The sequence below is a fragment of the Branchiostoma lanceolatum genome, chromosome 7 (genome assembly GCF_035083965.1).
Source record: "Branchiostoma lanceolatum isolate klBraLanc5 chromosome 7, klBraLanc5.hap2, whole genome shotgun sequence".
NCBI classification, from domain to species: domain Eukaryota; kingdom Metazoa; phylum Chordata; class Leptocardii; order Amphioxiformes; family Branchiostomatidae; genus Branchiostoma; species Branchiostoma lanceolatum.
The window spans coordinates 16,341,119-16,352,916 of record NC_089728.1 but is presented as its reverse complement, the minus strand read 5'-3'; the positions used below and the strand labels follow the sequence as shown (position 1 = coordinate 16,352,916).

The window sequence follows — 11,798 nt, the reverse complement described above, 5'->3', positions numbered from 1 at the left end:
ACGTCATATTTTTGCATCATGGATGTCGCTATACATTGTGATGGTGTTGTTTGAACTTATCATGTATAGAAATGACTAAATAAATTGACTTTCAAAATCCAATTTTTGGGCCCTAATATTGCTTGGGTTTCCTTTAAGAGGCGAACCGTTAAAAGTCCAATACTAGAAAAGGGAGTTAAATTTTGCAAAAACAGGCGTAAAACACTAAGAATGAACCGGACCCTTACATCTGCTTGGAGATTAACATTTTAGCCCCAAACGCTTCGTCAAAACTAAGGCGCAGTCTTATTGGTCAAAGACTACTAATTCTGTCCGTCGGATAGAGATAATGGACTAAGATTTATTTCAAGACAACGGAATATTAAAAAAAGAACTTTTAACTTCTTTACACCAGAAAAGATACATTAAGAAAAAGAATATACTATATAACTAGTATGATGGTACCATCCAAGATTTTTAGTACAAAACGTTAAACCTGATTTTCACTTCAATGGCGCCATAAAAGTTTAACATTGCACAAAACAGCATTAATGTTTAAAAGAAGAACGAGCTTAACTCTTTAGCTATAATGGAAATGAAAGGAAATATAGACAAATTTGATTTCCTTTATGTTTATTAATCTTTGGATTAGTTGCCTTCCTGGCACATTGAGTGTCTATTATTGGACACCAGACCTCGGGAACGAGACCACTAGTCCCTGGGAACGATATGGCCCTTGTACTTGCGGGCCTCCTGCTTGGGGATGCGGTAGAAAGTGTCCTTTCCAACCCTGAAAAAAAAGTTGATCAAAATTAACATGTTGTCTTAGTAATGTATAACATTGCATGTACGAGGGTGATTCAAAGTTAACGGCATATATCGTCTTATAGCTTACCCTCGTAAACTGAAACGCCGCTTGTCATAACCGGAAGAAATTAAAGAGAAGTGACTATAAACATGGTTGCTAAGATTATACATATCAGACGACTCATCATAGGCCATCATAATGATATACATTGTATCATGTTTTAGCAAGCAATTTGTAAATCACCATCTCTCTCTCTTTCTTGGTCTTTCCGCATTTTAGATTTCTGTGTAGATTCAGTCTGGTTCTCTTTTTCTCCCCCATCTTTTTTTCATTCTATCGTTCCGATCCTCCATTCCAATCCATCCATCCTTTAAACAATCTAAAATTAACGGTTCTTGGTGGATGTCAATATGCAGATGTTTGCACACTGGCGCACCAAATCCGTAGTGTGTTTTTGGCACACATTTTTGACAGATTAGCCAAAGTGGCTCGGTGGGCGTCACTCCACCGTCAGGGAATATCGTGCCAAGGGCCTTTCCCAAAGGCACAACATCAGGACATGGTGAGTATCGAACCCGGGACCTATTGGTTCTGAGTCCAATGCTCTAACCGTTACGCCACGCCGACGCCATCCATACCTGGTGGACATCCAGCTGTCCTCGCATCCTGCCACCTCCCCCACCAGCAGCCAGGTGGTCTCCAGGATCTCCCGTCCGTCACAGATCAGACACTGCCCCGCCCAGGTGGTGGTGGATGCCCCGCCCCGCCACACCACGGAGAAGCCGAAGGTGGACGCTCCGGACCGGGAACCTGCCCCGCGGATCAGACTGGGGCCGTTACCGGCAGCGCCCAGCTAGAAAAGAAAAGAACTAGTTATATCACCTCTGAACTCTACTTCCTGTCACAAGACTGACCTTTTGAATCTTCCTTCTCACTCACTTCCTGCCACTCTTCTGAAAGTGTAAATAACTCAAATAACTTAGAGTAGTGTAGAGTAGGTACTTAGAAAAACTAACACGCAAGAACACAAACATACATTGCAAACATTGCAGAATTCTGTAAACGGCCAGAAAAGTGGGAACGTCAGCCAGAATGTACACGGGTTGGGTAAAATGTAAATCATATTAGAATAAAATATGCTTTCCTTTATTCATTGGTATTATGCAGTATCAGATAACGTTATTGTCTTCCAAAGATAACTTCTTAAAGTTTTCCGGATTTATAGTGTCTTTCCGGATTTATAGTGTCTTTCCGGATTTATAGTGTCTTTCCGGATCTATAGTGTCGCATGTTTGTATAATTTCATAAGCGCCACCTTGCTCTCCACGGCGGTCCTGTACTCTCCGGCGATGTGCCCCTCCCCGGTCATGTTCAGCACCATCTCCGAGCCGTGGTCGTTACGCCACACCCCCTCCAGGCTGCACTTCGTCTTCTGAGTCCGCACGTGTTTCACTAAAGAATGGAAAAGAGATGACAACAAGGTATTAAAACCGGAAGCTGCGCTGCAGAACCGTAAAAAGCCGCTAGGGGACCCAGAGCCGTGCCGTGGTCATTGTGCCACACCCCCTCCAGGCAGCACTTCGTCTTCTGAGTCCGCACGCGTTTCACTTAGCACGAAGAAGAAATGCCAACAAGATATCAAAACTTGAGGTTCCGATACAGTACCGTAACAAGCCGCTAGGGGGCTCTAAATCTAAGAATTTCCAGGTCTCATCAAAATCTACCCACCTACCAAATAACAAGACAATCCATCCAGGCCTTCACAAGTTATGCTGTTCCTCCAAACACACTCACACATGCACACATACATATATACACACATACATTTTAACGTTCAGATGCTTATTGCCTGGTGCGCCCTTATATGGAATCAAATGCTTGTCTTCCCATCCAACGGACGAATTTGAAGAGCTTCGTTTCAAAATCTCAAAGTTTTGAATTTTGATTGAAAGCAATGCCAGATATCAGTATGTATTCATAAATCTTTTTCACTGCATTGCTGTGAATGAGAACGCTTATGGATGCAGTTCTTACTTGGTGCCCTGGGGGCGCTCGTGTCCTGGCTGGTCTCAAGTGAGTATTCCGTGTCCATGGATTCCTGCAATATAATGAACCAACAAGTTGATCAATAAAAGGCAAAAGAGACAAAAACATAAAGAGGAGTCAAAATTCATCACTCGTTACTAGTCAAAAGTGTATATAGCTCTAAACTAAAAACGGCTTAAACGACCACAAAAATCAGGGACCTAAATCAAAATAGGTTTGGCTATCGCAAACATGTAACAAAATGGCTGCGCCCTCAGGCGCAAGATAAACCAATATAGGTTTTGCTATCGCAAACCTGTAATTTGGTATGTAACATCAGATACTGCAAACACCTTACCATGCTTTCCATCACTTCTTGCAATTCCTCCCGAACTTCTTCCAGAAAAGCGCGTTCTTCGGAATCTTCCATGTCTTCGGTGCTGTTGTCCATGTATTCGTTGTCTTCCTGGTGTTGTCCAACAGCGACCTCTTGCGGAGTTGAGCTGGTGTGAAACTCACCGGTAGAGGGGTTGAACGCACCGGGAACGCCAAAGGCGCCGACGCCGCCGGTGACCAAGGCCACAGCCACCAAAAGGATAGATATCTTCATGTTCACTGAAATTGAATAAAAAACAAGAGGTCAAACCGTTATTCTATGACAAGATATGGCGTTTTCAAATGATAGAAAGTACTGTAAATGCAGGATATAGGAGATTCTTTTTAATTTACCCAACCAGGTAATGCATTTAAGTACGCGTGGTTTTTATTTCGCGCTAAGGCGAAAATGGGGTGTTCGCGGTGGTTTTAAGTTTGCGGTAGCGCCATGGGCATACTGCTACAGTATTGGGAAAAAATGTTTGCGGTGGTTTCAAGTTCGCGGTGAAACGGTCGCTACGAAAACCGCGAACATAAAACTACCGCAAACATTTCTGCATTTACAGTATGTAAAACGAATGAATAAAAAGTACGTCACCTCTAAATCGTGGATTAGTGTATGGAATTCTGTCAAATGAAGTTTAAATGATCTCATTACATTTTCCAGACTTTCTTATGGCCTTACAACCATCCATCCACAGAGACGGGGTGCGCTATGACTGACTGCAACCAAGGACTGAAGGAGTCCTTGCTGCAACCAATGATTTACTGCTCACCGAGTCAAGTGTTCAATTTGCATACGTGACGTCACAGATGCGATGGATTGCTCATTCCTTGAGTTGGTCAGTCGAGAAGTTTGTGTGGGTCCATTTTTTTAGTTGGAATCTTAAGCTCAAAGATACCCGCTAATGCTAGGGTCCGGACTGTTAGTAGGCACGAAAAACGGCGTGTGTATCAAGAAATAAACAATAAACACAATTTATTCTCATTTTTTGTTTTATTTTGTGTGTGTTTTGTTGTCTTTTGTATCATACTTTTCGTTCTCACAAACCGCCCGGCCGGGCCCCGGATTGGAAATGTGACCCTATACACGGTGGTCTGTCACTAGGGTATTCTTTCCCGTTGCTACGCGCGTTCGACAAGGTATCGGGTTACACGGGGCAAAATTTTGGCTAACGGCAAAACATTTATAAATAAACAGAATAGTAGGGACGGGAAAATTCTGTAAAAATAAAACGAAATTAGCGATTTCGCAAACTTTGAATGTAGTCGATTTGCGCTGAATGGCTATTTTTCTATAGTTTGCTCCCAAACACGATAATTTTCAGGTTTTAGGGAGACCATTTTTCCAGGCACACATCGCAAAGGCCTGGCTTTAAATGTCAATGAATATCTCTTATCTTCATATTTTTCGTTGACCAGGAACAAAACAAAACTTTGTGTTTTTGGGATTTTTTAATTTCTTTTTCTTAGTATTGTGAATGTCGACAAACCTGTGAAAAAATGGCATTTTTTGACATTTTTCGCACTCAATCACCAATAATTCAAAATCAAGGACATTTTTCAAAAATCCCAAAAACACAAACCTCGGGAAAGCCGTTACGGTCATTTTTAATCGTTAATGAGGTAAGTTAGATGTTTCTTGGAGCCGTACCTTTACGATGTTTGAACGCATGTCATGCCGCACGGATAGGGTGAGGGGGTAATTAACACCGTCGTAAACAATCCTTCTAATATTCAATGTCACAAAAAACGACGCTAGTTGCTTCGTTAAATGTTAGATGTCCACAACAAAGTGCCAGCATGGATATTCTCTCTAGAAAACAGGTAATATTTGTGACAAAGGTAGTTTTTTCCTGAAGCGGGGAAAGTGGCCAGGCCGCGCAGATTTACAGTAAGAACTTTCGATGACCGCAGGTGACCCCGAATCGAACGCGCGTTCGGATTCGATTTCGTCATTTCGAACATCATGGAACAGCGTTCGAATTCGGCTGGACATGGGAGTTTCTGAGCACGAATTTGACCACCGTGATAGCATAAAGCGGGTGTCTCACTGAACTTGCGGCGCGCTGGCGACCTTGCAGCAACCGAGCGATTTGACAGCTTTATAGATAGAGCGAGAAGCCAAGACATCAGATACAGAGAACAACAACGGAAGTTTGACCCGGTATCGACTCGCGACATCATATGTTTTTGTGCCAAATACCGTCCGCAGACGGATTCCAAAGGGCGTTCACAAATACAGGAAACTAGAAAAACAACGGCCCTGTTCCAAGGTAACATTGTTTGAGAAAATCCAGACAGAGCTTGTCTGTACCAGTCCTAACTGCTTGCGGTGTAAATTAAAGCAACTGCTGTGTCGAACTAAAGGTCGCTTTCTCCACAGACAGAGCCTACTCGTTCTAGTCTTCATCGCCTTCAGGTCTAAACATAAGCAGTTGTCGTCCACAGCGATTAAACTAGTAAGTAAATATAAGATTCTATTCAATGGACCCTGAATCTATTGCTACTCCATCGCGAAAATGTATGGCTTTTCAATTTCCCTATGTTAACTCCTCCTTGGTTAACTATAGGAGACGGAATAATTTGGGCCGACTGAGATTTTCCTTTTTTCTCACACATGCATACAAAGCGTTGGATGTCAGACAATGGGACGTTCGGGAGAATGCTATGATTTTCCCTCCTAACATCTGCTTGGAGATCACACCACACTGTCAGTCTCAGCAAAACAATGGTGACCAAGGGTCAAAAGATAACCCAAAATGGGACGTGCTTCGTGGCACTCGTAATCAAAACTGCAAAAGTTTCATTTTGCACACGCTATCCTTGAATGACTATAGTTTAAATCACATTTACAAGGGAGACCTTCAGTGTAAAGAAACGGGCTTACCTGAAATTGTATGAAAACTGAGAGAAAAGGGTAGATTTGAAGCGCGGACGGGTGAGAACCAGTGTTGGTCGTTACGTCAGGCCGTCTATCGGAGAGGTTGTTGACTCTGTTGATGTGGACTCTTCTTTGCCAAATTCTGTTGCGCATGCGCCGTGGGTCGACTGATAACACGCCAGTGCAAAGTTCAGAATGGGCAAATTTCGAATTGCGCAATGATATGTTTGAATGATATACGTCTACGATATATGGTCTTAACGTGAAACCTTAAGGTGCAGTTAAGACATATCTGCAGGTTTCTTTGTAAGTAAGAATAGCTCTTCTTACAAAGAAGCCCACACCGAATGTAATGGTATTCAATTTAATTACAGTACGTATGTGCTTATTATAAAATACTGACAATTAAGTTGAGTCAATTCTTCGATGTTTCTCCATTTCCACAAGAGTTCGGAGACCTTCATGAAATATTTTGATTATGCAAATGACTTCCACATTTGCATGATTTATACTTCGTCATGTACACCTCTAACTGGCTTACACAGGTCATAATGTTGACAGTCCAATTATTCACCAATTACCACTTAGAAGAATTATGGCACTTTTACATTAATCATGCAAATTAGTGCTTATGTTCCATCTGCCAGAAACTACATTTCACATGTATCTAAATTCTATAATGGAAAGCACTGCACATATAGATTTTCCTAATTGATTATGCAAATCGAGTCCCAATTTGCATAATTTGCACTTCATTATGTACATCTACCTGCATACTGAATATCATGGAAATCCGTCATTCCTTTGTTCAGTTCAGCCAAAACAATATCTCCACTTTTCATGGAAATAATAAAGGTATTACCTTTTATATCATCTGAGAAATCAGGTTTGCCTGGTCAAAACTTCAAATTGTTTATCAAAGGCAAATGGAAAACAAGACAAAAGATACAAAAAACTGAAAGTTCTGCTGCAGTACCAAAGAAACAGCCAGAAGGCCGAAATTGACCTTTAATTTTTGTCATACCAATAACTACCCATATTCCAAATATCATCACAATCCGTCCAGAGCTTCATTATATTTAGTTATGCTGACCAAAATATCCAGAAAGACAAATAAGCCTAAAATAGCAAAAACAAAATAATACCTCCATTTCCAGAGGTAATTGTGTAACATTCAAAACTCAAAAATAACTTGTCCAACACATCATAAACACACTTCAATCTTGTATGAAGAATCACATGACATGTGGTACTTTTATTGACAAAACCGACCGTCTTGCAATTACATACTTTCATTGCATACAATACCATGTAGAATTTTGTGGATCCGCTGAATAATTTCATGTCATAATATCTCCAAGTCAAAACTAGATTACTTTCGAGGTGAAGAAATAGTAGACGTTGGCATATCAATAATCATAACAAATTCTTCATCCAATGAATCCTACCAATTTCTGGTATCGTATTGCTATTATGTATTTCTGTCTTGTAGATAAATACAGTTTACACAGAGAATGGTTTGTCTAGATCCAGCGTTCCGCAGTCCGCGATCACGCACGCCTTCTTGGGACGGTCAGCCCTGTCCGCGGGACTGTTCTCAATCCGGCTCACCACGTCCATTCCCTCCAGGACCTTACCAAACACGACATGGCGACCGTTCAGCCACGGCGTGGGGACGGTCGTGATGAAGAACTGCGAACCGTTGGTGTTGGGACCTGTAGGGACATTTCAACCAGTAACTTTGGTATAATGAATGAATGAAGACCTTTATTGTAAACATATACCCACTGGGTACAGGTCACAACAAAAGAATAGTTTACAGACATATGTATACATTATCAAGTTACTACAAGAATTATAGTCTAAGTGAATTTAACTTCTCTTAATTTCTTTGTAATGGTGAAAATTTAAGAGCAGATATGTTTCATAATCAGAGGTTTGTCCAAACTGATTAGAAACATAAATTTGTCTGTCTAACTCAGGTGTATGAAGAAAGGAAACATAGGTTGTATGAGTAATGGTGATGATATAGTGTACAATGCTTTATTTTAACAAGGCTGAATTTTTTTTAGATCTTGGGGATGTATTTTTGGCCAAGCACACCAGGTCATGCCTACTCTTCTCGATAAGTGTGTTGGGTTCTTTCACGTGAATAGGTTTGACGCTCTAAAGCTCCCTCACACACAAGCCTTAGAATACCCCATTTTATGCTTATATGTATATGCTTATAATGAGTGTCCAGCCTTCACCTATTTTACTTCCAACTTAATGTCAGGAACGTCTTACTTCAAACGGTAACAGAAGTTACAAAATGTGTACATTTAAATGAGAAAGCGTGTGTAATGATACAACCTGGTGAATGACGCACCTGCGTTTGCCATGCTGAGTAGGCCAGGTTCTGTGTGGGACAGTTGGAAGTTCTCGTCTGGGAACTTGTCACCATATATGGACTTTCCACCTGTGCCATTACCCCTTGTGAAGTCACCACCTAGGGATCATGGGTAAAAAAATAATCACACTTCCATATTTGGTCAAGAACTGTGCTAGTAAAAGTGCAGTTGTAAGAGGTCAACTAGTCACACCATCGAAATTCCTGGCAAAAGTTTTACTGTATTTTGGTCAATAATTTTCTGGACCATTCCAATAAAAACTGGAAGACTTGGACTGTGTGTGAATAAATGTTCATTCAGGCCCTTGTAGTGCACATACATGTAGGGCAACAAGTCACCTTGCTTTTTCAGTAGCAGGGTACATTTTTAGAAGAGAGGAGTTGCTAGCGATGAAAAATAGTTTCACACTGTTAGCATGAAAGTTCATCTGAGTTAGTAAAGTACATAATAAGAAATAAACTGTTCTCCAACTCAAAAATTCTGGTGAATGACATTTTTTGACCCAGAGAACTGTTTATTGCTCATCATGTACTCTCACACTACTGTTTTCTCTCAACAGAATGATCCCAAAGAACTGCTACTAGAGACCGTCAAACTTTGGTGTGATACCTCGTCATCATCATCCTCACCTTGGATCATGAATTTTTTGATGACTCTATGGAAGGCACTACCCTTGTACCCAAAACCCTTCTCGTGGGTAGTGAGCTGTTCGAAGTTCGTCGCTGTCTTTGGCGTGATTTCGCCGAACAGTCCCATCACCACCCTGCCCGCCTTCTCGCCTCCGATCTCGATGTCGAAGTAGACTTTCTTAGTCACCAGCCGCTCTTTCCCTGCGGCCTGCGGGTGGGAAAACAAACAATTACTGATAACACTAATGTGTTTGTTATCAAAATGTTAGCAGGTGTATTACAATGAGATGGTCTGAGGGGGGGGGGTGCGTTGGGTATCACTGAATGCCTGTTTCTTTCTTTAAAATTATTTTTTTTTTGTCTTTAATTCGCCGCCCTCTCCATTTTTTCTTGCATGGTGTCACGGTGGCGTAATGGCAATGCCTTTGGCCCTGAGGTCCTGGGTTCAAATCCTCTGGCATGCATTTTTGATATTGTGCCCTTTCCATGAGTTTCTTCACTTTATTTACTCAGGTGAAAACGAGTACCTAATTTCAGTTAGGGACGTCCCTCAGATAGGACGTTAAACGGTGGTCCCATATTTGAGCATGTATGTTAAAGAACCCACCACACTTATCGAAAAGAGTAGGAGTCCGACCTTCCTGGTGCGAGTGAATCAAATAAATCTGTCAGAATATATACTTTTCGAAAAAATAATAAACGTAACCTGGTGTGTTACGGAATGAGGCGGTTTACTGGGTATGCAACACATGTAAAAGCAACAAACAAAAATCCAAGAACAAAAATTATCTTGGGCTAAGTCAAATTGTCTTGGCCTAATTTGCTCTGTGACAAAGCGTGCTATAATGCTTTTTTTCGTTTGAGAAATTAAAGGAAGCTTTTTTGGGGGAACGCTAGACGGGCAAGCTAGTAACTAGTGTCGTCACACACTAACGTTACTCTATAATAATACATGCAACTAGTATGAAAATAAATCGCACTTTGTTTAAAATATGCCCCCCTCCCCCTTTCACCATATCTAAAACTGCATGCTTTTTCAACGCCAAATTTAACCAAATCTCTTTCTAAGGGTTCCAATGGCTAAGTGTTAGTACCTGCAGTGTAAAGAAGGCCACGCCAGTCTGGCAGGCCAGTCTTGAGGGAGAGAACACGGTGGAGAACTGACGCAGCACCGCAGCCATGCTTTCACGTGTTGTGGTGACCTCTGGAAAATGTCAGCTGGCCTGGGAGTGGCTGCAGTTCTGCTAGATATCGCCAGATGTCGCCAAGCTCCCAATTTGTACCTTGTGCGGTATTTAGGCCACGGCAAGTGATTTTTACCTCCATGAAAAATGGAGATATTGTTTTGGGTGTGTCTGTCTGTTTGTGTTTCCGCACTACTCTAGTCAGCATAACTCAAGAACCTCTCGATGGACTACGATGATATTTGGTATGTGGGCACGTGTTGTGAAGCCGAAGTTCAAGGTCGATTTTGGGCCCCCTGGTATGTGACCTTGGTACTGCAGCAGAACTTCAATTTTTGTATCTTTTGACCTGGATGTGCTATGGTCTTGAATTTTGGGTGGCAGATAGCTTGTGATGTAATGAAGAAGTAATGTAGTTTTGGGCCCCCTAGCAGCTTCCTCTGGAACTGCAGGGGCGTTTTTGTGAAAATCTTTTAAGGAGAATAACGGAACAAAGGAACGACGGATTTCCATGATATTTAGTACGTAGGTAGCTTAGATAAAGATGTACACAATGAAGTGTAAATTATGCTAATTGGGACTTAATTTGCATAGCTAATGGAGAAAATCTATATTTGCAGTGTTTTCCATTACCAGACTCAAATACAATGTAGTTTATGGAAAGTGGAGCATCAACAGCTATCAATTATGCAAATAAATTCATGATATGCATAATAAATGACAAAAAACGCCATAATTCATCTAATTGGAAAAGTATAAGACTGTCAATATTGCAACATGTGTAAGTTAGATAAAGGTGTTTAAGACCAAGCATATTTTGTTCCTGGAGATATGAGGTCGTGGAACTCTTGTTATGGATGGCGTCAGCGCGCTCATTGATTTTCGCCTCATTTCGAAATAAAAACAAGAAATTTCATAGCCCTCCGACGGTGGTCAACATGCCAAATATTGGCAAATATGTCGTAAACGTTGACAGTCTAAGGTGTTTCCTTGCATATAGTGTAGTTCCTGCCCATGATGGTATGACAAGCTGTTTTCAACGTTTGTTCTAGTTAGTTGAGCTGTATACACATCTCCAAGAACAGTTTAATGTTGACAGTCTAAGGTGTTTCATTGCATATGAATACTCAGTGTACATGAAGTTCCTGCCCATGATGGTACAATAACAAGCTGTTTTCTGCATTTGTTCTAGCAAGGACACAATACATGTATAAATATTGGGGGGGGGGGGGTCTAGTTAATTGAGCTGTATACACAAAGTGTTTCATCGCATATGAATTCCCAGTGTACTTGCTTCAGATGATGGTACAACAAGCTCTTTTCTGCATTTGTTGTAGTTAGCCTATTGAGATGTATACACATCTAGGCCAGTGTTCTGATGAACTTTCACTACTTGTCCCACCACAGAGAATTTTTCAGCGTACTACCAGGTTCTCCTCTGACTCACACCACTATACTGTACAGCTACCAGCCTCCAAGTCATTCTACAGTAACAGCTTTTTTCCACGAACTGCAAAACTCTGG

The 11,798-nt window shown here is 41.3% G+C and overlaps 2 protein-coding genes across 2 annotated transcripts; both read right to left on the bottom strand.

Annotated features, from left to right (window-relative positions):
* Positions 1-595: 595 nt before the first annotated feature.
* LOC136437909 (uncharacterized) lies at positions 596-6,216 on the bottom strand. Its single transcript, XM_066432488.1, has 6 exons — positions 6,078-6,216; positions 3,171-3,427; positions 2,822-2,885; positions 2,103-2,239; positions 1,426-1,640; positions 596-769 (listed from the first exon to the last, which is right to left on the bottom strand). Exons 2-6 carry the CDS (start codon positions 3,420-3,422, stop codon positions 691-693), a joined length of 747 nt encoding a protein of 248 aa, XP_066288585.1. The 5' UTR covers positions 3,423-3,427; positions 6,078-6,216; the 3' UTR covers positions 596-690.
* A 1,078-nt stretch (positions 6,217-7,294) lies between these two features.
* On the bottom strand, positions 7,295-10,320 carry LOC136437911 (peptidyl-prolyl cis-trans isomerase B-like). The gene is made up of 4 exons (XM_066432489.1): positions 10,185-10,320; positions 9,091-9,298; positions 8,440-8,559; positions 7,295-7,786 (listed from the first exon to the last, which is right to left on the bottom strand). Exons 1-4 carry the CDS (start codon positions 10,269-10,271, stop codon positions 7,575-7,577), a joined length of 627 nt encoding a protein of 208 aa, XP_066288586.1. The 5' UTR covers positions 10,272-10,320; the 3' UTR covers positions 7,295-7,574.
* Positions 10,321-11,798: the final 1,478 nt, after the last annotated feature.